Consider the following 27310-nt stretch of genomic DNA (forward strand, 5'->3'; position numbering starts at 1 on the left):
AATGTCATCTCAATTTTATGATCTGTGTATTTAGCAGAAAAATAGGTATTCCTTCCTAAAGAGTAAGTGGCCAAAGTAAAATGGAAAATGTGCCCCTAGGATATAGGGAAGAAAACCATCAAAGCAATAGAGTAATGAAATAACCAATCTAAAGGGGAGAAAGATACAGACATATGCTTGTACCAATATACAAAACAAACCAAATTTTAAAAAACTGTCTAAAATCAAAATTCATTGAACACACAAGAGAACCTATGGTTTCACCTCAAAGGGCATTCAAACCCATGGTGGTCACTGAAGATGTAAATTTTAAAATGGAGGGAAAAAACTGGAGGATGATCAAAGAGACACATTATTTTTAAAATAAATTTAATGTGTAGTTGAAAACAATTAGTAAAACAATTATTCTAGTTGAAAAATTAAGTATACAATCAAATTTGTAAATTTGTATAAATCAGCATACTTCCTTCCAGTGAACTAGAGCGTGAACTTGGCTACTTCTGTCATTTTTCTCTTCAGCTACTAAAATTTATTGTAAAATAAATATGATGAATAAAGAGATCAGATTAAGATTTAAGTAGGCAATTAAAATCTATCATAAATTTGAAAGTAATTAACATGTAATGCTTATCTTTTGCAAACCTGACCTTTCAAACAACAAAAAAAATCACCAATAACACACCTGTGAGTCCCTGAAGTACATCTCATATTGCTGTATCATTTGTCTGCTAATCAGGCTCCCATGATAAACCACAACATTAATATCAGTCCACGTACGAAATTCTCTCTCCCAGTTTGCAATAGTAGAAAGTGGAGCAATAATCAGGAAAGGTCCTCTTATACCAGTCAGAAGGATTTCGTAGAGGAATGTAATTGATTGAATGGTTTTGCCAAGACCCATTTCATCTGCTAAAATGCAGTTTCGTCTGAAATAAACAAATATATTACCCATGTAGATTTTGGGGTTTTCTGTATACTACAATGTTTTAAAAGATAAATATTAAAAAAAATAACCAGTGATCAAGTTAAAATACTTGTATTTAAAACGTAGAAGTTGCTGAAGTGCAGATCTGGCTAAAGATTATAATTTTATTATAATATTGCAAAGGGACAACTACAGATTTTTGTAGCTCCAAAATAAAGATACCACCTGTTAGATACCTGATTTTTTAAAAGAACGAAATGGCAAGAGCAAGGTAAACTAAGTATGTTATTTATTCAGGAAACATTTATTAAATGCTTTCTGTATCTCACGGATAGTATGAGAAGATGGGATACAAAAGAAATAGAACACGTTCTCTGCCTTCCAGGGGCTTGTATCTATTAGAAAAGCAGACATATGAATAAATAAATAAATAGTCACGCAATGTGCTATCACAGAAGCACAAAGAACTGGTTTTCGACTCTGGCTATACACTGGAACAGCCTAAGAAATAGATAACCATGGCCTTCTCCTTTACATTCTGATTCAATGTGCATGGAGTAGGATAAAAGCAACTGTAATTTTTAAAATAAGTTGCACAGATGATTATGATATACGGCCAGTTAAGAATTACCAGTGTTTATTATGGAACCTCAGAGCAGTAAGCATCTAACCCTGGCTAGAAGAGATGAGAGAAGATAAGACTGCCTTCAGAGAGGAGGACAGTAATGAGGAGCATTTTGCCAGAGGGCAGAGCAAAGGAGCATAAGTGTAAAGAACATGATCAACTGGGAGGCCACAAGTTATTTAATATGGTTTTGAGGGAATGGTAAAGGGAAGGGATCTTACTAAGATAAGCAGGGGTCACAAATAAAGGTTAGAAATCATTCTACAATATTATGAATGAGAGTCAGTGAACATTTTTAAAGAAACCTGATGAGATTAGGTTTGTACTTGAAGTTTACTCTGGTGCCACTGTGAATATTAGAAGGTGAAGTGACTTGAAATTTGGACAGTAATTGGGACAGTACCGCAATAATGCAGGAAAGAATGGGTGGATATTTGGACTAAGGTAGGAGGGATCAAGAGGAGAAAACTGATCACAAAGTTAATTACATGTTAGAATGATTTGGACTTAGTGACCAATCAGATATATGGAGTGTAGGATGACAGTCAGATTTCAGTTTGGGTGACTAAATAAGTTGTGTTATTATTAACCAAGATGTAAAATATTTGAAGAATAAGTTTGATATGGAAGAAACAGGAAATAATAAGGTTAAGTTTGAATATGCTGGGTTTAAAGAATCATTGAGATAGACATTAAGGTAGCCAGAAGTAAACAAATATGGGCTTGGAGTTCAAGGCCTTAGTTAGAGATGTTATTGATAAGTGAAGACACGGGGCAGTAGAGTTTGGCTTAGGGAGAACAAACATGTAATATGAGAAGAAAGTAAAAAACAGAACCTTGGGAAAGAAAAAAACCAACAACACTGAAAGGGTAAGCAAGGAAGAAGAACCAGCAAAGACTATTGGAAGGAATAGTTACAGAGGAACTGGAGAGCTAGGAGAGTCACACTGTGGAAGCTGTTGGGAGTGAGAATAGGGGAAAGGTTAAAAAAAAGGAAGGACTAGAAACTACTATCTAACACAGCAGAGACAGCAAATTAGGGCTAAAAAATATCTTCTGGATTGGAAAATTAAGAGTTTCAGAGATGATACAGAATCAAAAGTCAAACGACAGGTTTAAGGAGAATTGGAGATGAGAAAATGGGAAGAGTTCATGCAGGCTACACTTCCTAGACCTTTGCCTAGGAAGTTACAAAGAGGGATCAACGTAGCTAGAAGGAAAAATAGAGCCAAGAGAAGGTTTACCCTTTCCTTTCCTTACTTTTATATATAAGTTAAACCCAAATTTGTTCACAGACTGAAGGGATGGCACCAGTCTTAAGAGATAGTTTGAAGATATAACAGAGAAGGATAATAAGTGATTGAAGTGAGGTTCTGAAAAGATTGGATGAGATGCCTGTCAAGAGCTGAGGTGGTAGCATTAGTCTTGGTTCTGGGGAGGCACCTTTTAACTTCTGATATGAGGACAGAGGTAAGAATGGCTAAGGATGGAGATACATTTGTAGGCTTGGGTGTGAGGGCAGGCAAGAATCTGAATGAATTCACCTACTGGCCCTAGGCTTCTCTATGAAGCAGTCATATATAGAGAGTGAAGGGGATAGGGTTGTGATAAAGTGCTTGAGGAAAGTGGTGCAAGTTTAAAACAAGTAACTGGGAAAGGATATTGATAAGAGAAGACAATTAAAATAAAATTTTGTTAACTATTTTAGCAGGAAGATTCTCTTGGGAAAAATGATTAACATTTAGAAAATAGAAACCAGGGGAAAGAGCACTGTGTGGAATAACAGGTTCCTCCTAACTCCATCTGACTGAGTTTCATGACTCACCATTACTTAGTGAAACAGAAGAATCATGTGACAAGTAAAAACACAGAAAAATGATTTTGAATACGTCATAAAATTTTGTGCTATTATTATTAATAGTACCTTCATTTGCTCTTTTATATATACTATCAGACTTCTTTCTCAATCAAGATACCATTTTTTACTTCTTTTGCAATTAATTTTCCATCTCACTAAAAAAAAGGTGAGATAATATTCCGAAAAGCATTTTGAACAACTTGGAAAATTAATAATAAATGGGGGTAATTCATTATTACGTTCTTATATTTAGTATTCTATTCCTTATCAATTGCTGACAATCTGCTTCCTTGAAGATGTACATTACAGACCTATGTAATTCTTATAGATGGAACTGCTGACACCTTACTAACTAGATTCAACTATTGGCAGACAGTAGTGTTAAGTTGAAAAACATTCTGTAACATAGCTGATGTTTGATGATATTAATGAAGGTATTTCAAATTTAATTATGAATTAACATATCAACTTTCTTCAATTCTCATTGGTACACATTAAACGGAAGCAACTGTAGTCAAAATCCTAAATTATAATGTACATATCTTCTTGAGCTAACCACAACTTCATTTTCAATAATGAAGACTTCATGACAGTAATAATGTAGCAACATCAGTATCAATTTTACTTAATGTATTTTGGAACACATAAAAAACCCACACATTAAATTTGTTTTCTATTAATACATACTACATACCTATTGTACCAGTTGAATAAGAGCCAGTTGAGTCCTTCCAGTTGATATTCCCTGAGTTGATTGCCATTTTTATAATCCCTGGATTGATCTATTTTTTTCCAAATATTAGAAGGAGGACGGTCCTTTGTGGAAAAACAAAGAATGAATGATGTATTTTAGATTTTTTGATCTTCCCTACATCTCATACATGGTAAAAGCATTGCTTTTAAAATAATCATAGAATAACATTATATGACAGTATGATGAAATTTTACAAATATCTGAAGACCAAATAAGTTCTACACGAACTCTTCCAGAAAACTGAAGAGGACAGCATATGTCCCAACTCATTCTATGAAACTCTGATACCAAAATCAGACAAAGACATTACAGGAAAACTAGAGACCAATACCCCACATGAACAGAGATGAAAAATTCCTAACAAAATTTTAGCAGATGGAATCTAACAATATATAAAAAGGGTAATAAAGCATGACCAAATGGGGTTTTTCCCAGGTATGGAAGGTGGATTAACTTTGAAAATTAATCAATGTTGATCAACAGACTAAAAAACAAAAATAGGATAATCTCAGCAGATGCAGAAAACGGAAAAACTGAATGCTTTCTCCCTAAGATCAGAAAAAGGCAAGGATGTCCACTGTCATCACTTCTATTCAACATTGTACTACAGGTTCTAACAGGAGCAATCAAGCAAGAACAAGAAATAAAAGTCATTAAGGTTGGAAAGGAAGAAGTAAAACTTTCTTAATTTACAGAAGACATGATTTGTCTACATGGAAAATCCTGTGGAATCTAGAAAAAAGATAAACTAAGAAGTGATTTTACTAACATTGCATGATATAAGATCAATATACAGAAAACTGTATTCTATATTGTAGAAACAATTATAAATAAATTTTAAAAATACTATCTTATAATGGCATCCAAATATGAAAAATTTAGGGTTTACTAAAAAAAATATTTCTTAAATGGTAGCCAATGAACTTTAAAATAATTAACATATAATATTGCTTTAATTATTGTTTAAAATAATTTCCACATTAATTAATATTCTCCATAATTTTCTTTTCAGCAATCCAATCACTGTTTCCTTAGTTTAGGCCAGGAACAAATTTCACTTGATCAAAGATACTTTACATGTTTTATATGTTGTTTTATTTAATAACAGACTGGCAAAAAAAATCACTTACCTCCTACATTATTTGACTTTGATAAACCAGCACTGTTGTCAAACTGATTTTACAATAACTGAGGGGATTAATTTTATTGGCTGAGTCCCCTTTACCAAGGACTACATTATATATCTAAGGCACTGGCTCTTCCCACCATGTGCTTCAAAATCACGTTTTTAATAACACCTGGGGTCCACTCTCAGATATTCTGATTCTGGAGCCAGGATACAGAAACTAGGCATCTCTAAATTTTGAAAAGTTCCAAAAGTAATTCTGATAAGCACCTCTGACTGAGAACCACTAATCTAAAAAAATAGTTTACTTAAAATGAGGCTGAAGATCAGGTTACCACTGAAGCATGGTCCCCACCCCAAAAAGAATATCTTTCCCTTTCATAATATCCTTTAGACTACTCCTCCCTGAATTAGTTAATTAACACTTTTGTTTCCTGGCTCAAGGAAAGGTACTTAGAAATCAAAAGGAATGGAGGTGAGCTGCTATGTTCTTGGTAATAGACTGTGGGTATTACTGGGAGATAAACTAAGAAGACTAGAAAATAAGAAGACAACCAGAAAAAAAAAACTGTTATAAAAACAATATGATCTCTTCCATGGAACAATTCATTCATTTCCTTCTCTTACATCACATCTCCACATTTTACATGGCAGCTAATCATTAGCTCTGGTGCTAATCAGAAAGTGATCTGCTCTTGTCTTTTCATGCATAAACTCCCTCTTTAGTGAAGTAAGAAATTTCTATGACCAAATTATATTTGAAAGAGGACTGGCCAAAATATTTAATAAAATCATAGTATGTCTCTTTGATGTGAATTTCTTTTGGTTGGCTCCCCAAACTGGATTCACATGACAATAAAAAATATATATAATTATTAAAACATCACAACTTGCCATCGCCTTCCAGAATTCTGTAGTCTTTGTACTAGAAAAATCAATAACTGACTCAAGTTTTTTTTTTTTGAGCAGGGAAGAGACACAGATGTATCAATAAAAAATCAGTGTACTTAACTTATGTAGGCCTTTTTTTTTTATTGGAGTATAATTGCTTTATGATGTTGTGTTAGTTTCTGCTGTACAATGAAGTGAAATCAGCTATATGTATACCTATATCCCCTCCCTCTTGGACCTCCCTCCACCTCCCCCCATCCTACCCATCTAGGTCGTCACAGAGCACCGAGCTGAGCTTCCTGTGCTATACAGCAGGTTCCCACTAGCCATCTATTCTACACATGGTAGTGTATTTATGTCAAACCTAAACTCCCAATTCGTCCCACCCTCCCCTCCCGCTCTGTGTCCACATGTCCATTCTCTGTCTACATCTCGATTCCTACCCTGCAAATAGGTTCATCTGTACGATTTTTCTAGATTCCACATATATGTGTTAATATACGATATTTGTTTTTCTCTTTCTGGCTTACTTCACTCTGTATGACAGGCTCTAGGTCCATCCACATCTCTACAAATGATCTACTTTCGTTCCTTTTTATGGCTGAGTAATATTCCATTGTATATATGTACCACACCTTCTTTATCCAGTCATCTGTCATGGACATTTAGATTGTTTCCATATCCTGGCTACTGTAAATAGTGCAGCAATGAACATTGGGGTACATGTGTCTTTGAATTACGGTTTTCTCAGGGTATATGCCCAGTATTGGGATTGCTGGGTCATATGGTAGTTCTATTTTTAGTTTTTTAAGGAACCTCCACAGTGGCTGTATCAATGTACATTCCCACTAACAGTCCAAAAGGGTTCCCTTTTCTCCACACCCTTTCCAGCATTTATTGTTTGTAGACTTTTCTGATGATGGCCATTCTGACTGGTGTGAGGTGATACCTCATTGTGGTTTTGATTTGCATCTCTATAATGATTAGTGATGTTGAGCATCTTTTCATGTGTTTGCTGGCAATCTGTATGTCTTCTTTGGTGAAATGTCTATTTAGGTCTTCTGTCCATTTTTTAATTGGGTTGTTTGTTTCTGGATATTGAGCTCCATGAGCTGTTTGTATATTTTGGAGATTAATCCTTTGTCCACTGCTTCATTTGCAAATAGTTTCTCACATTCTGAGGGTTGTCTTTTTGTCTTATTTATGGTTTCCTTTGCTGTGCAAAAGCTTTTAAGTTTAATTAGGTCTCATTTGTTTATTTTTGTTTTTATTTTCATTACTCTAAGAGGTGGGTCAAAAAAGATCTCGCTGTGATTTATGTCAAAGTGTTTTTCCTATGTTTTCCTCTAAGAGTTTTATAGTGTCCAGTCTTACATTTAGGTCTTTAATCCATTTTGAGTTTACTTTTGTGTATTGTGTTAGAGAGTGTTCTAATTTCATTCTTTTACATGTAGCTGTCCAGTTTTCCCAGCACCACTTACTGGAGAAGCTGTCTTTTTTCCATTGTATACTTTAGCCTCCTTTGTCAAAGATAAGGCGACCATATGTGCGTGGGTTTACCTCTGGGCTTTCTATCCTGTACCACTGATCTATATTTCTGTTTTTGTGCCAGTACCACACTGTCTGATTACTGTAGATTTGTGGTATAGTTTGAAGTCAGGGAGCCTGATTCCTCCCCAGCTCTGTTTTTCTTTCTCAGGGTCTTTTGTGTTTCCATACAAATTTTAAGATTTTTTTGTTCTAATTCTGTGAAGAATGCCATTGGTAGTTTGATAGGGATTGCATTGAATTTGTAGATTGCTATGGGTAATAGTCATGTTCACAATGTTGATTCTTCCAATTCAAGAACATGGTATATTTCTCCATCTGTTTATGTCATGTTTGATTTCTTTCATCAGTGTTTTATTGTTTTCTGAGTACAAGTCTTTTGCTTCCTTTGGTAGGTTTATTCCTAGGTATTTTATTCTTTTTGTTGAGAAGGTAAATGGGATTGTTTCCTTAATTTCTCTGTTTTTTCATTGTTAGTGTACAGGAATGCAAGACATTTCTGTGCATTAATTTTGTAACCTGCAACCTTACCAAATTCACTGATTAGTTCTGGTAGTTTTCTGGTGGCATCTTTAGGATGTTCTAATGTATAGTATCATTTCATCTGCAAACAGTGAGTTTTACTTCCTCTTTTCAAATTTGGATTCCTTTTCTTTTTCTTCTCTGATTGCTGTGACTAGGACTTCCAAAACTATGTTGGATAAGAGTGGTGAGAGTGGACATCCTTGTCTTGTTCCTGATCTTAGTGGAAATGCTTTCAGTTTTTCACCATTGAGAATAATAATAATGTTTGTTGTGGGTTTGTCATATATGGCCTTTATTACGTTGAGATAGGTTCCCTCTATGCCCATTTTCTGGAGAGTTATTATCATAAATCGGTGTTGAATTTTGTCAAAAGCTTTTTCTGCATCTATTGAGATGATCATATGGTTTTTATTCCTTAATTTGTTAATATGGTCTATCACACTGATTGCTTGCATATATTGAAGAATCCTTGCATTCCTGTGATGTCCCACTTGATCATGGTGTATGATCCTTTTAATGTGTTGTTGGATTCTGTTTGCCAGTATTTTGTTCAGGATTTTTGCATCTATGTTCATCAGTGATATTGGTCTGTAATTTTCTTTTTTTGTGATATCTTTGTCTGGTTTTGGTATCAGGGTGATGGTGACCTTGTAGAATGAATTTGGGGGTGTTCCTCCCTCTGCAATTTTTTGGAAGAGTTTGAGAAGGATAAGTGTTAGCTATTCTCTAAATATTTGATAGAATTCACCTGTGAAGCCATCTAGTCCTGGGCTTTTGTTTGTTGGAAGATTTTTAATTCCAGTTTCAATTTCATTACTTGTGATAGGTCTGTTTATATTTTCTAATTCTTCCTGGTTCAGTCTTGGAAAATTGTACCTTTCCAAGAATTTGTCCATTTCTTCGTGGTTGTCCATTTTATTGCCATATAGTTGTAATAGTTTCTTATAATCCTTTGTATTTCTGTGGTGCCAGTTGTGATTTCTCCTTCTTCATTTCTAATTTTATTGATTTGCATCCACTCCCCCCCCTTTTTTTTTTTGATGAGTCTGGCTAAAGGTGTATCAATTTTGTTTATCTTCTCAAAGAACCAACTTCTAGTATTACTGATCTTTGCTATTGTTTCCTTCATTTCTATTTCATTTATTTCTGCTCTGATCTTTATGATTTCTTTCCTTCTACTGACTTCAGGTTTTCTTTTTTCTTCTTTCTCTAGCCGCTTTAGGTGTAAGGTTAGATTGTTTGAGATTTTTCTGGTTTCTTGAGGTGAGATTGAATTGCTATGAATTCCCTGTTAGAACTGCTTTTGCTGCACCCCATAGATTTAGAGCTGTCGTGCTTTCCTTGTCATTTGTTTCCATGTATTTTTTAATTTCTTCTTTGATTTCTTCAGTGATCTCCTGGTTGTTTAGTAGTGCACTGTTTAGCCACCATGTATTTGTGTTTTTTACAGTTTTTTCCTGTAATTGAATTCTAATCTCATAGTGTTGTGGTCAGAAAGGATGCTTGATACGATTTCAATTTTCTTAAATTTTCTGAGGCTTGATTTGTGACCCAAGATGTGATCTATCCTGGAGAATGTTCCATGTGCACTTGAGAAGAAAGTGTATTCTGCCACTTGCAGGTGGAATGCCCTATAAATATCAATTAAATCTATCTGGTCTACTGTGTCATTTAACACTTGTGTTTCCTTATTTATTTTCTATTTGGATGATCTGTCCATTGGTGTAAGTGGGGGGTTAAAGTCCCCCTATTATTGTGTTGCTATCTATCTCCCCTTTTATGGTTGTTAGCATTTGCCTTATGTACTGAGGTGCTCCTGTGTTGGGTGCATATATATTTATAATTGTTATGTCTTCTTCTTTGATTGATCCCTTGATCATTATGTAGTGTCCTTCCTTATCTCTTGTAACAGTCTTAAAGTCTATTTTACCTGATATGAGTATTGCTACTCCAGCTTTCTTTTAATTTTTATTTGCATGGAATATCTTCTTCCACCCTTCACTTACAGTCTGTATGTATCCTTAGGTCTGAAGTGGGTCTCTTATAGACAGCGTACATACAGGCCTTGTTTTTGTATCCATTCAGCCAGTCTGTGTCTTTTGGTTGGAGCATTTAATCCATTTACATTCAAGGTTATTATCAATATGTATGTTCCTATGACCATTTTCTTAATTGTTTTGGGTTTGTTTTTGTGGGTCTTTTTCTTCTCTTGTATTTCCCGCCTAAAGAAGTTCCTTTAGCATTTGTTGTAGAGCTGGTTTGGTGGTGCTGAATTCTCTTAGCTTTTGCTTGTCTGTAAAACTTTTGATTTCTCCATTGAATCTGAATGAGATCCTTGCTGGGTAGAGTAATCTTGGTTGTAGGTTTTTCTCTTTCATCACTTTAAGTATATCCTGCCACTCCCTTCTGGCCTGCAGAGTTTGTGCTGAAAAATCAGCCGATAACCTTATGGGGATTCCTTTGTATGTTATTTTTTCCTTTTCCCTTGTTGCTTTTAATATTTTTCCTTTGAATTTAATTTTTGTTAGTTTGATTAATATGTCTTGGTGTGTTTCTCTTAGGGTTTATCCTGTATGGGACTCTCTGCCCTTCCTGGACTTGGGTGACTATTTCCTTTCCCATATTAGGGAAGTTTTTCACTATAATCTCTTCAAATATTTTCTCAGACCCATTTTTCTTCTCTTCTTCTTCTGGGACCCCTATAATTTGAATGTTGGTGTGTTTATTGTTGTCCCAGAGGTCTCTGAGATTGTCTTCAATTCTTTCCATTCTTTTTTGTTTATTCTGTTCCTAGGCAGTTATTTCCACCATTCTGTCTTCCAGCTCACTTATTCGTTCTTCTGCCTCAGTTATTGTTACTCATTCCTTTTAGTGTATTTTTCATTTCAGTTATTGTGTTGTTCATCTCTGTTTGTTTGTTCTTTAGTTCTTCTAGATCTTTGTTAGACATTTCTTGTACTTTCTCAATCCGTGCCTCCATTCTATTTCTGAGATTCTGGATCATCTTTACTATCACTACTCTGAATTCTTTTTCAGGTAGGTTGCCTATTTCCTCTTCATTTATTTGGTCTTGTAGGTTTTTACCTTGCTCCTTCATCTGTGACATGTATTTTTGTCATTTCACTTTTTTTTTTTTTTTTTTTTGATGGGTGGGATTGTTTCCTATCTTACTGGTTGTTTGGCCTGAGGCTTCCAGCACTGGAGTTCATAGGCTGCTGGGTAGAGATGGGTCTTGATGCCGAGATGAGGACCTCCGGGAGATCTCACTCCAGTGAATATTCCCTGGGGTCTGAGGTTCTCTGTTAGTCCAGTGGTTTGGACTCAGAACTCCCACTGTAGGAGCTCAGGCCTGACCCCCAGCTCGTGAACCAAGATCCTGTAAGTTGTGCAGGGCGGCAGGGGGAAAAAAAAAAGCCGGAAAAGGCCTTGGCTGTGGGGGGCAGGGGCAGGGTTTAGGTGGTGGGTAGGGCCTATTCTTAGGACCCACAGGGCTGGAAAAGGCCATGGGGGGTGATCAGGCTTAGGTTCAACCACAGCAGGAGGGGCCTAGGAGTGCCTCTGGCCTTGGAGGGTGGAGGATCAGGTCCGGGACCCCAGCAGTCTCCCTGGGCCCCAGTAGGCAGAGGAAATGATAGGTGCGTTCCCCCTGATCCTCCAATCGCAAATGATGCCCTCCCTGTTGGCCTCTCATCTTCTCCCCCACCCAGGCCCCTAGGACCCACATGGCCAGAGGGGGCCCCCAGAAGGCAGGGGACCAGACCAGGAAGCCTAACAGGCTTACCGTGGCCGAGTGCAGGGGAAACACCCAAGGCACTTCTCCTGATCCCATGGTCCTGGAGGGTCCCCCCTGCTGCCTCTCCTCCTCCTTCCCTCCTATATCCCTAGGACCCACGAGGCCGGAGGGGGCCCTGGAGAATGGACGACCAGCCTTGGGAGTCCAGCAGGCTTGGGGCCAAAGTGGCTGGGGGAAATGCCCCCCGTGCCTCCCCAGAGCCTCCAATCCCGGAGGGCCCCTCCCCGTCCACCTGTCCTCTTCTCCCCCTGCCTCCCTCCTACGTGCCTAGGATCCACGTGGTCTGGAGGGGGCCTCGGAGGGCCGGAGACCAGCCCAGGAGCCCAGCAGGCTTCCTGGGGCCCAATTGGGAAGGGGAAATGCTAGGCGCACTCCCCTGATCCTCCAAGCCTCCGAGGGTCCCTCCAGGCGTGGGAACCCCTCCCCTCTCCCAGCACCCCTCAGGGGTCCCAGTCCTCTCTGGCCTCCACTTCTCCTCCCCCCTCACAATCCCCCACATCCTACCCGGTCGCTTGGGGGTTCCTCCCGTCTCCTTGGGTGTTGAGGTCCCCCACCAGCGTCTGGCAGGTGCCCTAGTTGTGGGGAGACGCAAACTCCATGTCCTCCCACGCTGCCATTTTGACTCCACCCCACTATGTAGGCCTTTAACAATATTCTATACAAAAGGTTTTTCTAAAAATAAAGCTACTATGGAAGTAGAAGAACTATTTAGTTATGAAGAAATAACTGGTTTACAGAAAACAAGGGAAAGGTGGGTATAATAAGGATTTTTCTTTGATAGAGAATTCATAACTCTGCTTAGAGCTGAAACTGGTATTCTTGACATTTTTATAAATGACCCGAGAGAAAAAGTAGTGGGAAAGTTTTAAACTCAAGATGAGGCAGAAGTATTTGCAACTTTTCCAGAGGGAAATTTAAAAGGAAATACTTATCAAACTTTTGAATGCATATGTGTTCTGACCAAACAATTATACTTCTGATTTATCTTATGAGGGCTCAGTGTTCAATGTAACATTGTTTATAATAGCAAAACACTGGAGTATCCACTAATGGAGGAATAGTTAAATTAACATACATAAGATACTATGTAGTAATTTTTAAAATACAATATTAATTGCATACCAGAGTAAATTAAAATTTCAAAAATTACATTAAATCTGTTGAATAAAGAAATGCTAAGATTTTATGATGCTAAGGCATGGTCTTACCAAATGTCTTGTGTCAGGCCGTGAAGCTTGCAACTGTTCAAACTCTTCTATTTTTGCAAGATCTACATCTTCTTTTAGTTCCCAAGTACTATCTTCATATGGTAATGAGCACCACTTTACTAAGTAGTAAATAACAGGCTGTAAAAAAATTTTTTTTCATTTTACCATTTTGAAAAAGAATAGTAAGAAATAGTTTAAATTGAGAATCCCCAGAAATAGTTTAAATATATTAACCTACATCGGTAAAAACTTATGAAACTTTTTATGGTGTTTTTAGGTCATTAACTTTAAAAAAGTAATGCTTTAATATTTGGAAGTCTTTAGGTTTTTCTTACTTACTTAAAAAATATTTCTACCAAATATTTACCTCACCAGTATCTTTATCTTCACAAAAAGAGACTTCTAATACTCTGTCTACTTCAACGTAGTCTGGGTTAAATGGTTCTTCTTCCATCTAAAATTAATAAGTAACTTAATTGATATATGATAAAGAAGTAGAAAGATGAAAGTGAAATAAAGACAAATTTACTAGCTATTCACTATAGAACAAACACATAAGTTTGATTTTAATTAAATTTCCAAAAAATGGAATACTTCCATTTTAATTTCAAAAAGATTGCTAGGATATTTGTCTATATTATGAATCACCATGTTATATATAAAAAACTCAACTAAACAGCACTAAAAAATAGGTACTCCAGACAAGTAAGTTACTCTAGAAGATGTGTTCTTTAAAAATTTCCGAAAGGGAGCCTCTTTTGGAAAGAGGCTCTCCTTTACCTTTGTTTTACTACTTTCCTCAGGTCCAAGAGTTGAAGACTAATCACCCGACCTGGAGGCTCCTGTCTCATTTGTATCAAACACTCTTTATCTACTGATGGTTCTTGTGCTCAAGACCCCCTTACCTAACTAAATGCAAACTCTCTGAGCTACCTCACACTCGACTGCACCCATTTACTCTTCAACCTACACTTCTTCCTGTATTTTCTAACTGGGTTAACAGTAACACAGCACCAACTTCACATCCTACTCCCAGTTACACAAGCCAGCAATGGAGAAGTCATCTTAGATTCCTTCTCTTTTTTAATCTCCCACATCTCTTAACTCATCAATTCACACAGATCCTACTTTTATCTGAAACTCAAATTGGTTCCTCCTTCCTCATTCTCACTGATTCATCACTTCTTACTTGGATCTTTACAAATAACTTCCTAACTAGTCACCAACTACTGTCTTGCCTCCCTTTAATTTATTTTCACACTGTCCCCACAGTACTCTTTCTCAAATATAAATCATATATTGCTCCCTTGCTTCAAATCCTTCAATGACTCTCCCCTGTTTGGGAACCAAGTCCAAATCAGTTTCTGTGGAATAAAAAGGCTCATACCTTTTCCTCCAGCCTCATCTCCTACTGCTTGACACAGCTGTACCCCAGATTTCGTGCTTTAGAGTACAAAAACAGATGCTTTTCAAACTCCATGTTCTGTCACACCTTCATGCTTTTATACTCATTTTTCTCTCTTCTGAATAGATTGCTGTTCCTTCTCTTGTCTGCTTGGCTAATTCCTACCCAGTCCTCAAAGTCTTACTTCCAAAAGCCCATCTCAGCTATCTTTGCTGCTCCTCCTCCTCTGTTTAACCTCTAAATGTTATAGTACTCCATGGCTCTGCCTTTAGTTCTCCTCACTATCTTAATCCTTTCCTGAGCAATACTATCACCTCCATGTACAGGACACACTTGGTAACAAAGAGCACTGCCCAGCACCAGAATGGTAATAAGGTATTCTAAGAAAATCTGCACAGCTCCAGTTTATCCTGTACCTGAGTCATGAATGTACCTAATCTTCATGAAAAATTAGAAGATTATTAGTTAAGTATTTCTAAAATCTTCAGCTCATTAGAAACTTCTGTATCAGAGTGAGGAAGTGAAAAATTTTTGAGGACCTCCCAGCATCCAAAAACTGACAGGTCATTTTCGTCATCAAATTTTTGAAGTAGATTTTATAATTACAAAGAAATAACAATAGCTTCATGGTGGAAAAAATCTGCCATAAGATATCAACCATTATCTAGTGATTAAAGTTAACACCACCAGTAATTGGGCAAATAGGTATCATGTACCTCCTGATATGATACACTGAGAATGCTGCTGCATCATCTCTGTAGTGTTCTTTTAAATAATGCATGACCTGAAGCTGAGGAAACATCAGATAACCCCAAATTGAGGGACGTGATACAAAATAAACCACCTAAATTCTTTAAAAAGTGTCCAAGTAATGAAAAACAAAGAAATACTGATAAAGGAGACGTGACAACTAAATGCATTATATGCTGCAGGATTGCATTCTGGACCAGAATAAGCATATACACACACACTTTTTTTTTGCTATAAAAATACTAGTGGAACAATTAGTGAAGTATGAATAAGGTCTATAGGTGAGGTAAGAGTACTACATCAATGTTAATTATACTATTATTATGTAAGACTGTTTCTAGAAAATACTGAAATTGAGGCTTAATTTTCAAATGGTTTAGAAAAAAAATGTATGTGCATGGGAGAAAGGCAGAGGCAGAAAGAGAGAGAGAGGGGTGCACAGAGACAAAAGGAGAATTAATGTTAATGACAAAGAAAACATGGTAAAATGTTAACATTTAGGGAACCTAGTTAAAATATATGTGGGAATTTGTTGTACTAAATTTTTCAAATAAAAAGTTAAAAAAATTTAGATGAATCTAAAACTGCTCTAAAAAAGTCTATTAAGGGACTTCTCTGGTGGCCCAGTGGTTAAGACTCCGCATTTCAAATGAAGGGGGTGCAGGTTCGATCCCTGGTCAGGGAACTAAGATCCCACATGTTGCGCTACGCAGCCAAAACTTAAAAAAATAAAAAGTAAAATAAAAAAATTATAAAGTCTATTAAAAGAAAAATGAAAAAAAATTTAGAGCAGGAAAGGACATAGGACTTTTTAGTGAGGCCTGGAAAGGTTAATGAATTTTTCCAATGAGGTTCTGTTCATGCATACACAAAGATGATACAGAAAATATGCAATATATTTCACATACTGGAAAATCTTCTTTTCCATTTATTTGCTATGCTACCATTTCCATTTCTTGAAGAACTTTGCTGATAAAATACTTTAAGATATTAACACACTCACATTCAACTCTAAAAAGTATTGAAATACATGCTAATTTAAAAATACAAGAGTTATCTACCATTCTGAATTATCACTGTTTCTGTTTTAGCTATTTTCCAAGCTAAATTTAGGGAAAGAAAAAATATGTAGATAGCATTTATATTCAAATATCATAAGAGGAAGCCTAAGAATTAAAATGAATAATACTTAAATTTTTGATACATAATACTACATGTGTTCAGAGTTCAACACATAATAGTCTTTTTTTTTTCCCCTTACGTCTGCAAAAAAATGTGCTCTTTGTGCTTGTCTCAATTTGAATCGTTTGATTTTCTGCTGGATCCTTTTATCTTTCAGAAGCTGCTGTTCTGTGGCCCACTCACAGTGAAGATAGGAGCTAAAATTTTTATAAAAGCAATATATTAGAATGATATAGAAAAACATGTTTTGAGTTTTTATAGATTTATTTTTAATCACAGCCTCTAAAACAAAATATTATCTTCAACTTTACAAATAGGTAGTTCATCATTTCATTTAATGTCAATAGACTCCATATGATTACTAAAATACAGCCACTGTGATCTAAAGGTCTGCAATTTGCCATATGGAAACAGAATGGTAAATTGAATCATAAGGGTAACAAAATATGACTTTTAGTTTATTTCTTCATTATAATCATTTTGTCATGATCAGAAAGCTAACTTGTTTTGAAACCAATGTAATTTTATTTAAAATACCTTCCTTCACCAAAGTATAAGAAAAAGTTGAACAAAATCTGAAAAGTTCAACAATATAAATATGATGGATAATGTCTGTAATTTGTAAAAGTGTAATTTATAAATATTACTGCATTTTGATGTTTATAAGTAATGTTTTCTGGGAAAAAATAAAACACTCAATTTTAACATGAAATGTTTTCAAAATCTTTTCACTTTTTAATAATTTTTAAGTTCCTGCAATAATAAGTATTAAAATATTTTAAAATGCAGATAAAATAAAAATCATAATTTCTTAATATATTTAAAATATTAATTCATATTTAAATACCTTTCTATTACTTTTCTAACTCAAATACTTACTAATTCTTGTATTTTACAAAAAATTCTTCTGTATCAATCATCACTCCAGGTGATATCTAAGAAAATAAATTCAATAATTACGACTTTATGATCAGGCCATGGAATATAAAGTGTAAAATGTAACATATCATTACTTACTTCCTTTTTTATAATTCTAGAAGATAGTATTTTGTCCACAATTGCAGCATCTTCTTCACTCGGATTCTCCTATGTTAGGGAGGAAAAATGTATGATGACACATTCTGAAAACACTTTAGTTGCCACTCTGTTTATGAATATACTAAAATTCAACAAACATTTATTTAACACGTTCCAGGGACCATGTTAAATGCTAGGAATACGAAAATGAAAAATATCAATTGCTGTTACTGTCCTCGTCATCATTGGCATCATCATCATAGTAAACATATGGTGCTTTTTAATGTGTTAGGCATTATTCTAAACATTTTACATATATTAACTAATTTAATCCTTGCAAATACACTATAAAGTAGGTACTATTATCATCTCCATTTTGCAGATTAGGAAGCTCAGGCATAGAGAAGGTAAGTTCTTGTCCAAGGTGCCAGATCCCTCAGCTAGCAGATAAGTGGTTGGTTTACAACCCAGATAAGGGAGAGTAAAAGAACTTTACAAAGAGGAAAATGCATATGCAAAGACACAAAGGTGTCAAAACATGGCATTTAGACAACTATGTTCATAAAACCAGAGGACTGAGTGGAGAGAAGTGGAAGGACATAAGGCCAGAAAATCCATACAAAAGGCTTTATAAGTTATGCTGAAAAGTGTATTTTCATTTTTTTCTGACTTAGGACACCATTAGAGGAGTTTTCAGTGGAAAAGTACTGTGATTAGGCTTGTAACTTAGAAATATTCTGCAAGAAGGATAGAGCTTGGAGGAGTTTCAGGAATATATATTTAGGAAGTGAAAAATGTAGTAAAAAATTGGACGAAGAAGCAAAGATAAAAAAAAGAGAGAACAAATCCCTAGGTTTCTGACCTGAATAACTAATGGTTCTATTAACTACAGTACGGAATCTAGGAGGAAAAGCTGGGGCAGGTTTTAGGGGGAAAGATAATGAAAATATTTTTAAAACTTTACATTGGTTTAAAATGTTTTTTGTCATAATCCAAAATCTGTCTTACCACAAATAACTGTAAAGGCTGTTCACCAGGTAAAGGAGCTGAATGCTTTTTTATTTTTATAGAGCCTTTAACCTCTTCTTCAGATTGTTTCCCTTCTGCATCTTCTGCATATTTTTTTCTTTTAATTTGTCGATTTGATCTTCTTTTCTGTAATGAACAATAAGGAGCATATATATGATTATTTTAAAGGAAAAAAATTATTTATAGTGTGGCAATTTTGTCCATTAAATTTTCAAAACTGTATTCAACATTCATCTTTTCTAATTTTTCCTTTTAATTAAAGGAAGATTATAATTTGCCCTTTGCCAAAGGTTTACAACCTTTAGTTTTACTTCCTAAAGTGTCAAGTAACAATGATTAATAATAATACCTTTATTACTTTTCTTTAGAAATTGTTAAGAATAAAAAGGTTTCTTTTTACTTAACTATTTCACAGCTTGGGAGACACATAGTTTAAACTGTTAATACTTTCACAGTTTTTGCCCCCAAACCTAAAAAGTACACATCAGATGAATGTTGGTTAAATAATTAATCAGGGGCATAAAACTAAAAGAAGAAATTAAATAATATTTGACACAAAACCCATGAACTTGTGTTTAAAACAGATTTAAAAAAACCCCAAAATAATATAAAATGTTTTAAAAGAGATACAGAAAATAACAAAGTATGAAATCTACCAAAAAATTAAACGTGAATGGAGGAACCAGTGTTTTACTACCTTTACTAGCTTCCCTTAAAAATAAAGAACACCACTATAATAAAAACAGAAGTAAGCTTTTCAGAAAGTATTATGTGTAGCAACATAATTTTAATAATAATCTGAATGATTTAAAATCAGGTATCAAATGCGCATGGCTTTACTTACCTCCCTAAATATCAAATATTTGATGTTCCCACTATAAAGACACATCTCACAATGGCTTGAAAATCCCAAAGGACTTAGGTTTGCTTTTGCTCACCTCCCTAAAATCTCGTGGATGGAGGCATCTCAGCCAACTGTTCTACTGCTCAATACTCCTTCTTCCTTTTACTATTCTTCTGTGTATTTAGTAACTCCCATGGCATTCCCCCCAGATGCAACCAAAAGAATAACCCATGTGTTCTCCTTTTGGTTTCTGCCAATGTCTTCTATTTGGGAGGTCTTTCATACTTCCGTTGCTATGACAAAACTGAATCAGTGCAGCAGTGTGGGTACAAACTGTTATTTGCATCCAGAAAGGATGCAGTGCCTCTTTCTCTTGAGAGTAGTGGAATATTGAGAGAAAGAAAGGCACTACTGTGGAGAGGTAGTTCAGCCAAATGTAGTAGAAAAATTCCATGCCTCAATTAGGATGGGTCACCATCTCTTAGCCATGAAGATATTTACATTTTCAAAACTCAAGATAACAATTTTGTCATTATGGGAGACAGGAAGGTGGCATACAAAAGTTATAAGATACTTCTTAAGACTTAAGAACTTCTTAAGACTTAACTTCTTAAGAAACCCAATTTTCCCACATCCTGTTTTGGAAAAGATATGAAATATTTATTATTCCCTGGGAGAGAAAATTCTATGGATCTCGAATCTAATACTAGGCTAAAGGAATGTTTGGAGTTCGATTACAGGCATCATATAGTTCTTAATGCTCAAGAACAGTTTAAATTAATAACCATTCATGACATTTATTATTCTAACAATAACCTATATAACCAATGTTATGTCTCACTAGGCACAAATCTTTTAAATAATGAAGTTTGGGAATAATTCAGTATACTTTTAGAAGATTCTGTAGATGATTTCAGCATTAAAGTTTCCTTTCTGGTCACTTAGGCATCTACTGGTACTTTGAAATGCCACACACAGTCCTGAGTAAGTAGTAAACAAGTGGTCTGAAAGAATCCTTTCAACTCACAAAAGTGCACATTCAGGTAATTTTTCACAAGACAGAATGAGAGCCACTTACTGTAAACTGCTCCCTCATTCTATGAAGACTTTATCAGACTCTAATTAAAAAAACTCTGAGTTTTTCAACTCTATGAGCTGATTTTGTCATAACTTACATTCCACTAGAGCATATAGTTACATATTAGGCAAAGCCAAGTAAGGTACCACTCTCACCAATTAACTTTCTCTGTCATACAATAGTTCTACTACTTTAAAAATACAAAGCTAATTTGAATGTCGGCATTTTAGGCTAATGTGGATATTTTTGGCCTTCTTTCTTCATAATGTTTTTCGAAGGACAATTTAAAACAGTGACAAATTCTTTCTTCATATTTCTTTTTTCTAGCTTTTTTCTTCTTATGTCTTAAAGGCTTTAATAGATCAGTCAACAGCACTTTACATTAAGAGGTCAGAAACACTATGCTTTTAAATGACTGAATAGTTTGTTATGATATCACTTGTTTCCTATAATAATCCTAATAAAATGTGCTATAGGGGCTTTTTAAAATAATTTAAGTCTCTAAATATAGTTAGACTACTGCATTACACTCTATTAGGTAAAAAATTAAGTATGATAATCATGTTTTCAGATTTCGACCTGACTCTAAACCTTATATTACTTTTCAAGCCTTCAAATCTTGACAATCCATTGTGGTTGAAAGCTACTTTTATATATTTATACATCATTTATATAATAATATATTTAAATATATCAATAATATAGATTTATAATTGTTTACTAGAAAATTCTTTTTTCCTTCCCCATTAAATTTTTTGTGTTAAAGCAACACATCTGTCAAAGCAACCTAATTAACTACAGTGAAAAGTATGGAAAAAATGTGCATGTTAACCTATTCTACCATTTCATTGTTTGTTAATTACATAATGGAAAAATGGCCAGCATTATTTTAGTAAAAATTTAACTAAATTTTCTCATGTCGAATAATTATAAGTTTGCCTAAGTTAAGGATAACATATGAAGAAAAAGCCAGGCCATATAATATTAGGAGCTTTAGTCACTGCCCTTACCTCAACTCTTGCAGCAGCCCAGGAGCCTTGAGCCACTACTCTCCCATTGGATAAGAAGCTGCATAAGGAAGAAGAAAGGCCATTCAGGGGCTTTCTGGCCCCATAATGCAACAAATGCCACCACCCCTACGGCCTATAGTCGTTCTTTAATTATTAGAAAGCAGAGGGTGGCCTGACTTATTATGACCTTCACTATATATATATATATATATATTTTTTTTTTTTTAACTTCACAAGGTTATTTTGAATACACAGCTATTCAAAAACAAAAAGAAAGAAAAAGGAAAATGCACAGTATTTTTGTCTACATTAGGGGATTTTTAATATAGTTGTTTAACTTTTCTTCAATAGAAGCAGACCAAAGGAATTATCTCTAGGAATGATTCAACCCATTTGCTTTATCATTTGTATGTGACATTTAAAATTAATATCTCCAGCATTAAATTCATTCAAAAGTACTCTGTAAGTACAGGGTAATATCACTGGATACTTCTCCATGTTAAAAGCCACCAGGGACTTTGGATTGTTACTTAAACTCTCTGGGCTTCAGTTTCGTTATCTGAAAACTGAGAGGGTTTGGAGAGGATGTGTAAGTTTCCTCCCAGGTCTAACATTCTATGGGAATACTACTAGGATCATATTGTAATAATGCTGTCATATAAGTTCTACCATACAATAAAATGTATTTTTACCACTAAACTATAGTATAAATATCCATAAAATAATATTATGCTATCTAAATAATTCTGCCAGTGCTTCATTTCTCAGAAAAAATTTTAATACTCACTTGAGAGTCTTCCTCTTTGAATGCATGCTGTGGCACCTGCTCTGCATCAGATATTTCATCTGAAGACTCATTCTTTCTTTTTTGCTTCTTACCCAATGTAATAATGAGTTTGCTGTTTCAAGAGAAAGAGAGTAAACAGTAAGATCTCTTTGTACTTTTCCATTTTGGGGCAAATTAAGATTCCCATGATAAACTTCCTTCCATTTTGTATCACTTGAATGTCTAACCAAAGATGATATTTATCATGAAATCCATAATGACATTTTCACATGATAAACTCTATGCCAATGGAACAAATACAAACCAGTACTACAGTTAACATATTTCTAAGCAAAGAAAGGCAGACCAATTCTATCACTTGTTTCTTTAGGCTCAAGATTATTTTTCATGAGAAAAATGTCAGGTGATATAACTATTAAATAATTAAAGTAATTCATTTATTTTATTATCTTGTAGGTTTGGAATGAGGGATTTTTTTTCCTTCTACCTCCTATTTATTTCGAATTCCACTCAATTCCTTTGAATCCCGCCTATTCACCAAAAGTCTCTACACTTCTTTCTACCCTATAGTAGTTTCTCCCTTACTTAAAACACTTTACCAATTGATTGTTCTTTGATTATTTCACTTATGTTAAGGCTTTTCTTAGCTATACTATATGTTCCTAAAGAGTAAGAACTTTCTTTTATTTTTTTATATTTCTATAGTATGTATATGTTTACATTCTCTAATATATCCATGTATATATATATATGTATATTAACACACACTGACTCTAAATGTCTAAAATAAAAATACGTTTTCTATGTTTTTTCCTGATCAAAGATAAAAGTACACAGAAGTACATCCCACATTTCCATATCTGGTTCAACGGATGAGACGGAATGATCTTCAAGCACCATCAGGAAAACTCTATTTTTTTTTTAAAGATTTTTTTAATGTGGACCATTTTTTAAAGTCTTTATTGAACTTGTTACAATACTGATTCTGTTTTATGTTTTGGATTTTTGGCCCCGAGGCATGTGGGATCTTAGTTCGCCCACCAGGGATTGAACCCGCACCCTCTGCGTTGGAAGGTGAAGTTTTAACCACTGGACTGCCAGGGAAGTCCCTGGAAAACTCTACTTTAGATTTCTGTATTTCAAACATAGAAAACTCCCCAAATATTTACTTTCAGTTACGATATATCGGAAATATATCAAAAATTTTTTCAATAATTATTTACTAATGTTGGAGAACTTGAAGGTTAAGAGCAAGCACTTTGAAATCACAGTTTCAAAGATTTAAAGCTTGACTTCACCATGTACCTATCTGTGGGACACTAGGCAAATTACTTCATAGCTTCCTTGCCTGTAAAATAGGGATATTACAATAGCTAGTTCTATTGTCGTTGAGAATTAAGTGGGATAATACATATCTGAGCACAGCCTTTAACACACAGTAATTTCTCAGCTAATGGTAACTATATCTAACTGTGATATGCCAGGCACTTTCCTAGGTTCTAGGATTTGAAGATAGAGTGGACACGGTTCCCAACCTTCACACATCATTGTTAGAATATGATCCCAGCTAAAATGCTAAAGAGGAAGTTAGCACAAGATGTAATGTGAAGACAAAGGGAGAAATCTTTATGTTTACTGAAGAGTAAAGGAGGCTTTACAGAAAAGGTAAAGTTTGAGATAGGGAACTGAATGATGAAAGAGAGTCCAACAAGTAGTGAAAAGAAAAGGTAGGGTACATTGCAGAAGAATGAGAATAAGCAATGATAAGAGCATGTCAGAAACACACAAAGTACTACAGGAGGAGATGGGTCAAGATCACAGAAGACCTTATATTACATGCAAGGAGTTAATGTTTTAGTTTAAGCTCAGCTTTAAGAGCCACATGGCAGGAATTTAAAAGAAATCTGTCTAGTTCACGACTGACAACAAATGGCACTGAGATATTTTTGAATGAATGAAAAAAAATAAGCCAACTGGAAGATGTAAGAATTTTAAGCATTCTGGGGATGTAAACAGCATGGTGACTATAGTTAATAATACTGAATTATATATTTGAAAGTTGCTGGGTACATCTTAAAAAGTTCTCATCACAAGAAAAAAATATATAACTATGTGAGGTGATAAGATGTTAACTAAACTTACTGTTGTAATAGTTTCACAATATATACACACATCAAATCATTATGTTGTATACCTTAAACTAATACACTGTGATATGTCAATTACATCTCAGTAAAACTGGGGGAAAAATGAATTTTAAACGAGGGAGCAATGCAACCAGAAGGAAGTGAAATGCAAGCCAGGGAAACCAGCGAAAAGACTGACAATTCAGGTGAGAGAGATGTAGAGTGAAATATAGGGCCATGGTAGTGTGGGTGAAGAGGGAAAGGAAGACACAATTTTTCATTCTGGAAGCAGAAACAACAGGACTTGGTTATTGACTGGATGATGAGAGGTGAGAAAAAAATTCTAGAATGATTTATCCCCAGGGTATTCTCATATTGGTTTGATCACCACCTTCAACAGGATAATGGTAATTCTTACTTGGTATCTCACTTGCACTTTTCTGAGTATGTGAAATAAATACGAGCAAACATATAGCTTATGTTGGAACCGGGAAATCAGAGGAAGTACAAAAAGATACTCTGGAACAACATTAAGGAACCAACCATAGTTATATGCTATTCCCTCTCCCTGCTTTCATTGGTCATTTCCTCAGTCTTCTGGTCCCTATTCCTTTACTCTGGTTTCCCTCCTAAAATAAAAATCTCCCTTGAGGTCATATCTACTATTAGATACCACATGATTGTCCTCCTCCTTATCCACAGTTCTCAAAAAAGTCATCTATACTGTTTCTTTCGTTCTTCAACCCACTATAATCTGAAGTCTTAAAACTACTTTTCATATTCATAGCTTCCACTTATTCAGTGTTTACTGGGTCAGCCTCTGCTGGTTTTACATGTGTTCTCTCACTTCATGGTCATACAACTCTGACAGGCAAATTTTATAAGAAGAGGAAATTGAGGCTTAGAGAAATTAAATTACTTGTTTAAAGTCATATCACAGTAAGAACTGAAATAGAAATTAAATATGCCTCACTAAACTCCTAATGTTTCTGAACTCCTAAAGTCTAAGGCCACAAATGACCCCTGTAATGCCAAATCTGATGGAAATTCTAAAATTTTACCTACCAACACATAACTAATCACTTTTTCCTTATCTGCACCCTTGGATTCATGACCCAACATTCTCCTGGTTCTCACTTAACTTCTTCGGCTCTTCTTCTCTTAGGATGTTGATTTTCAGCAGGATTCAGTTTGTTCTGCCAGTCCCTTAAACTTTGGTATTTCTCAAATTTCTGTCTTCAGCCTTCTTCCCTCTCTATATACTATCCCAGGAAATTTAATTTAATCTATTCTTAACAACCACTTAGAAGCTGAAGATTCTCAAATCTCGTATCTCCAGTTCAGACTGTTCCCCAAACTTCAGATTCATTCAATAAACCAACTGTTTATTGGACACATCCGTATGGATATCCCACAGACATTAAAATCTCAAAATGGCCCCCAATGCAATCCCTCACTTTTCCTAAAACTAATAATGTACTAATATTACAGTATAATGTAAATTCAGAAACGTGCACACATCAAGAGAGTACATACAGCTCAGTGAATTTTCTCAAACTGAACATAAATATATAGCCAGATCCTAGATCAAGAAACAAGACATCACTGGTTTCCCAGAAGTTTCCTGTCATGCTTTCTCTTCAAGCAACAACCTCCTCCTAAGGGTAACCATTATGCTACTTGTGGTTATTTAATATAACCTCAAGTACTTGTGCAGATGATTTTCAGTGGCAAGGTAAGGGATAACTCAAAGTAAACTGATTGGTAGAAATAGTTTTCATGCACTCCCCCATTTGCTATCCATCTCCAAACCTAAATGCATATTTTAGACTAGTTTGTCGATGAGGACAACACTAGTGACAGGAAAGTTCAGTTACTTAAATAACAATCTCCTGTGAAATACAGATCAAGGTCTGTTAATACCCATCAATATACTGATTAAAAAGGAATTTTCTCAGTGTTTGGCAAGCTAAATAAATTCTGTATACATATTCTGATATGGTATCTGTGTGGTATCTGTGCGTCAAGACTCAAATCCCACTGAATAAAAACTTCAATGAAATCAGGAGCAGAGATATTTTATTTTTTTTTGTATTTATGACTATGAAGAGGTTGCACTTTTCCCTTCTAGTAGTATAAAGTAATTAAATGAAAACTCTCTAAGGACAGTGGACTAAGCTGCTTAAACAATATTTTTATAAATAAACATTGCCTAAATACTAGGTGCTACCAAAGCAATCTTAAACATTCACCCTTTTTGGTGGAGGTTAGATATAAACGTTTCCTCTAATACCTTAGATTAACCTTCATTATATTATTTGAAAATTGTACTTAAAACAAAAAAAGAGGGACTTCCCTGGTGGCGCAGTAGTTAAGAATTCTCCTGCCAATGCAGGGGACACGGGTTTGAGCCCTGGTCCGGGAAGATCCCACATGCTGTGGAGCAACTAAGCCTGTGTGCCACAACTACTGAGCCTGTGCTCTAGAGCCCGTGAGCCACAACTACTGAGCCTGCATGCCACAACTACTGAAGCCCGCCTGCCTAGAGCCCGTGCTCCGCAACAAGAGAAGCCACCACAATGGGAAGCCCGCGCACCACAACGAAGAGTAGCCCTCGCTCGCCACTAGAGAAAGCCCGCGCGCAGCAACAAAGACCCAACGCAACCAAAAATAAATAAATGTTTAAAAAAGACCTCAAATCTTATTTTTCATATATTCTGCATTTTCTTCCAATATTTTCCTATAGGCCTGGAGTAGCATCTTATTTCATAAACTCATTAACTATCCTTAACCCATGCAAAAATATTTTTCAAATTGTAACTTTGTAAG

At 35.2% G+C, this 27310-nt stretch overlaps 1 protein-coding gene across 15 annotated transcripts in view; it reads right to left on the reverse strand.

Moving 5' to 3' along the window:
- CHD9 (chromodomain helicase DNA binding protein 9) overlaps window positions 1-27310 on the reverse strand; it is a 253907-nt gene that overhangs the window by 90489 nt on the left and 136108 nt on the right. For all 15 annotated transcript variants that reach the window (XM_057534848.1, XM_057534845.1, XM_057534851.1 and 12 more), the window contains 9 exons: window positions 22356-22467; window positions 18616-18762; window positions 17608-17676; window positions 17470-17525; window positions 16670-16787; window positions 13621-13707; window positions 13254-13391; window positions 4103-4224; window positions 683-926 (listed from right to left, as the gene is read on the reverse strand). In XM_057534848.1, coding sequence (XP_057390831.1) covers window positions 683-926; window positions 4103-4224; window positions 13254-13391; window positions 13621-13707; window positions 16670-16787; window positions 17470-17525; window positions 17608-17676; window positions 18616-18762; window positions 22356-22467 — 1093 coding nt within the window. The remainder of the gene's footprint in view (window positions 1-682; window positions 927-4102; window positions 4225-13253; window positions 13392-13620; window positions 13708-16669; window positions 16788-17469; window positions 17526-17607; window positions 17677-18615; window positions 18763-22355; window positions 22468-27310) is intronic.

This window comes from Balaenoptera acutorostrata, chromosome 19 (genome assembly GCF_949987535.1).
Source record: "Balaenoptera acutorostrata chromosome 19, mBalAcu1.1, whole genome shotgun sequence".
NCBI lineage: Eukaryota > Metazoa > Chordata > Mammalia > Artiodactyla > Balaenopteridae > Balaenoptera > Balaenoptera acutorostrata.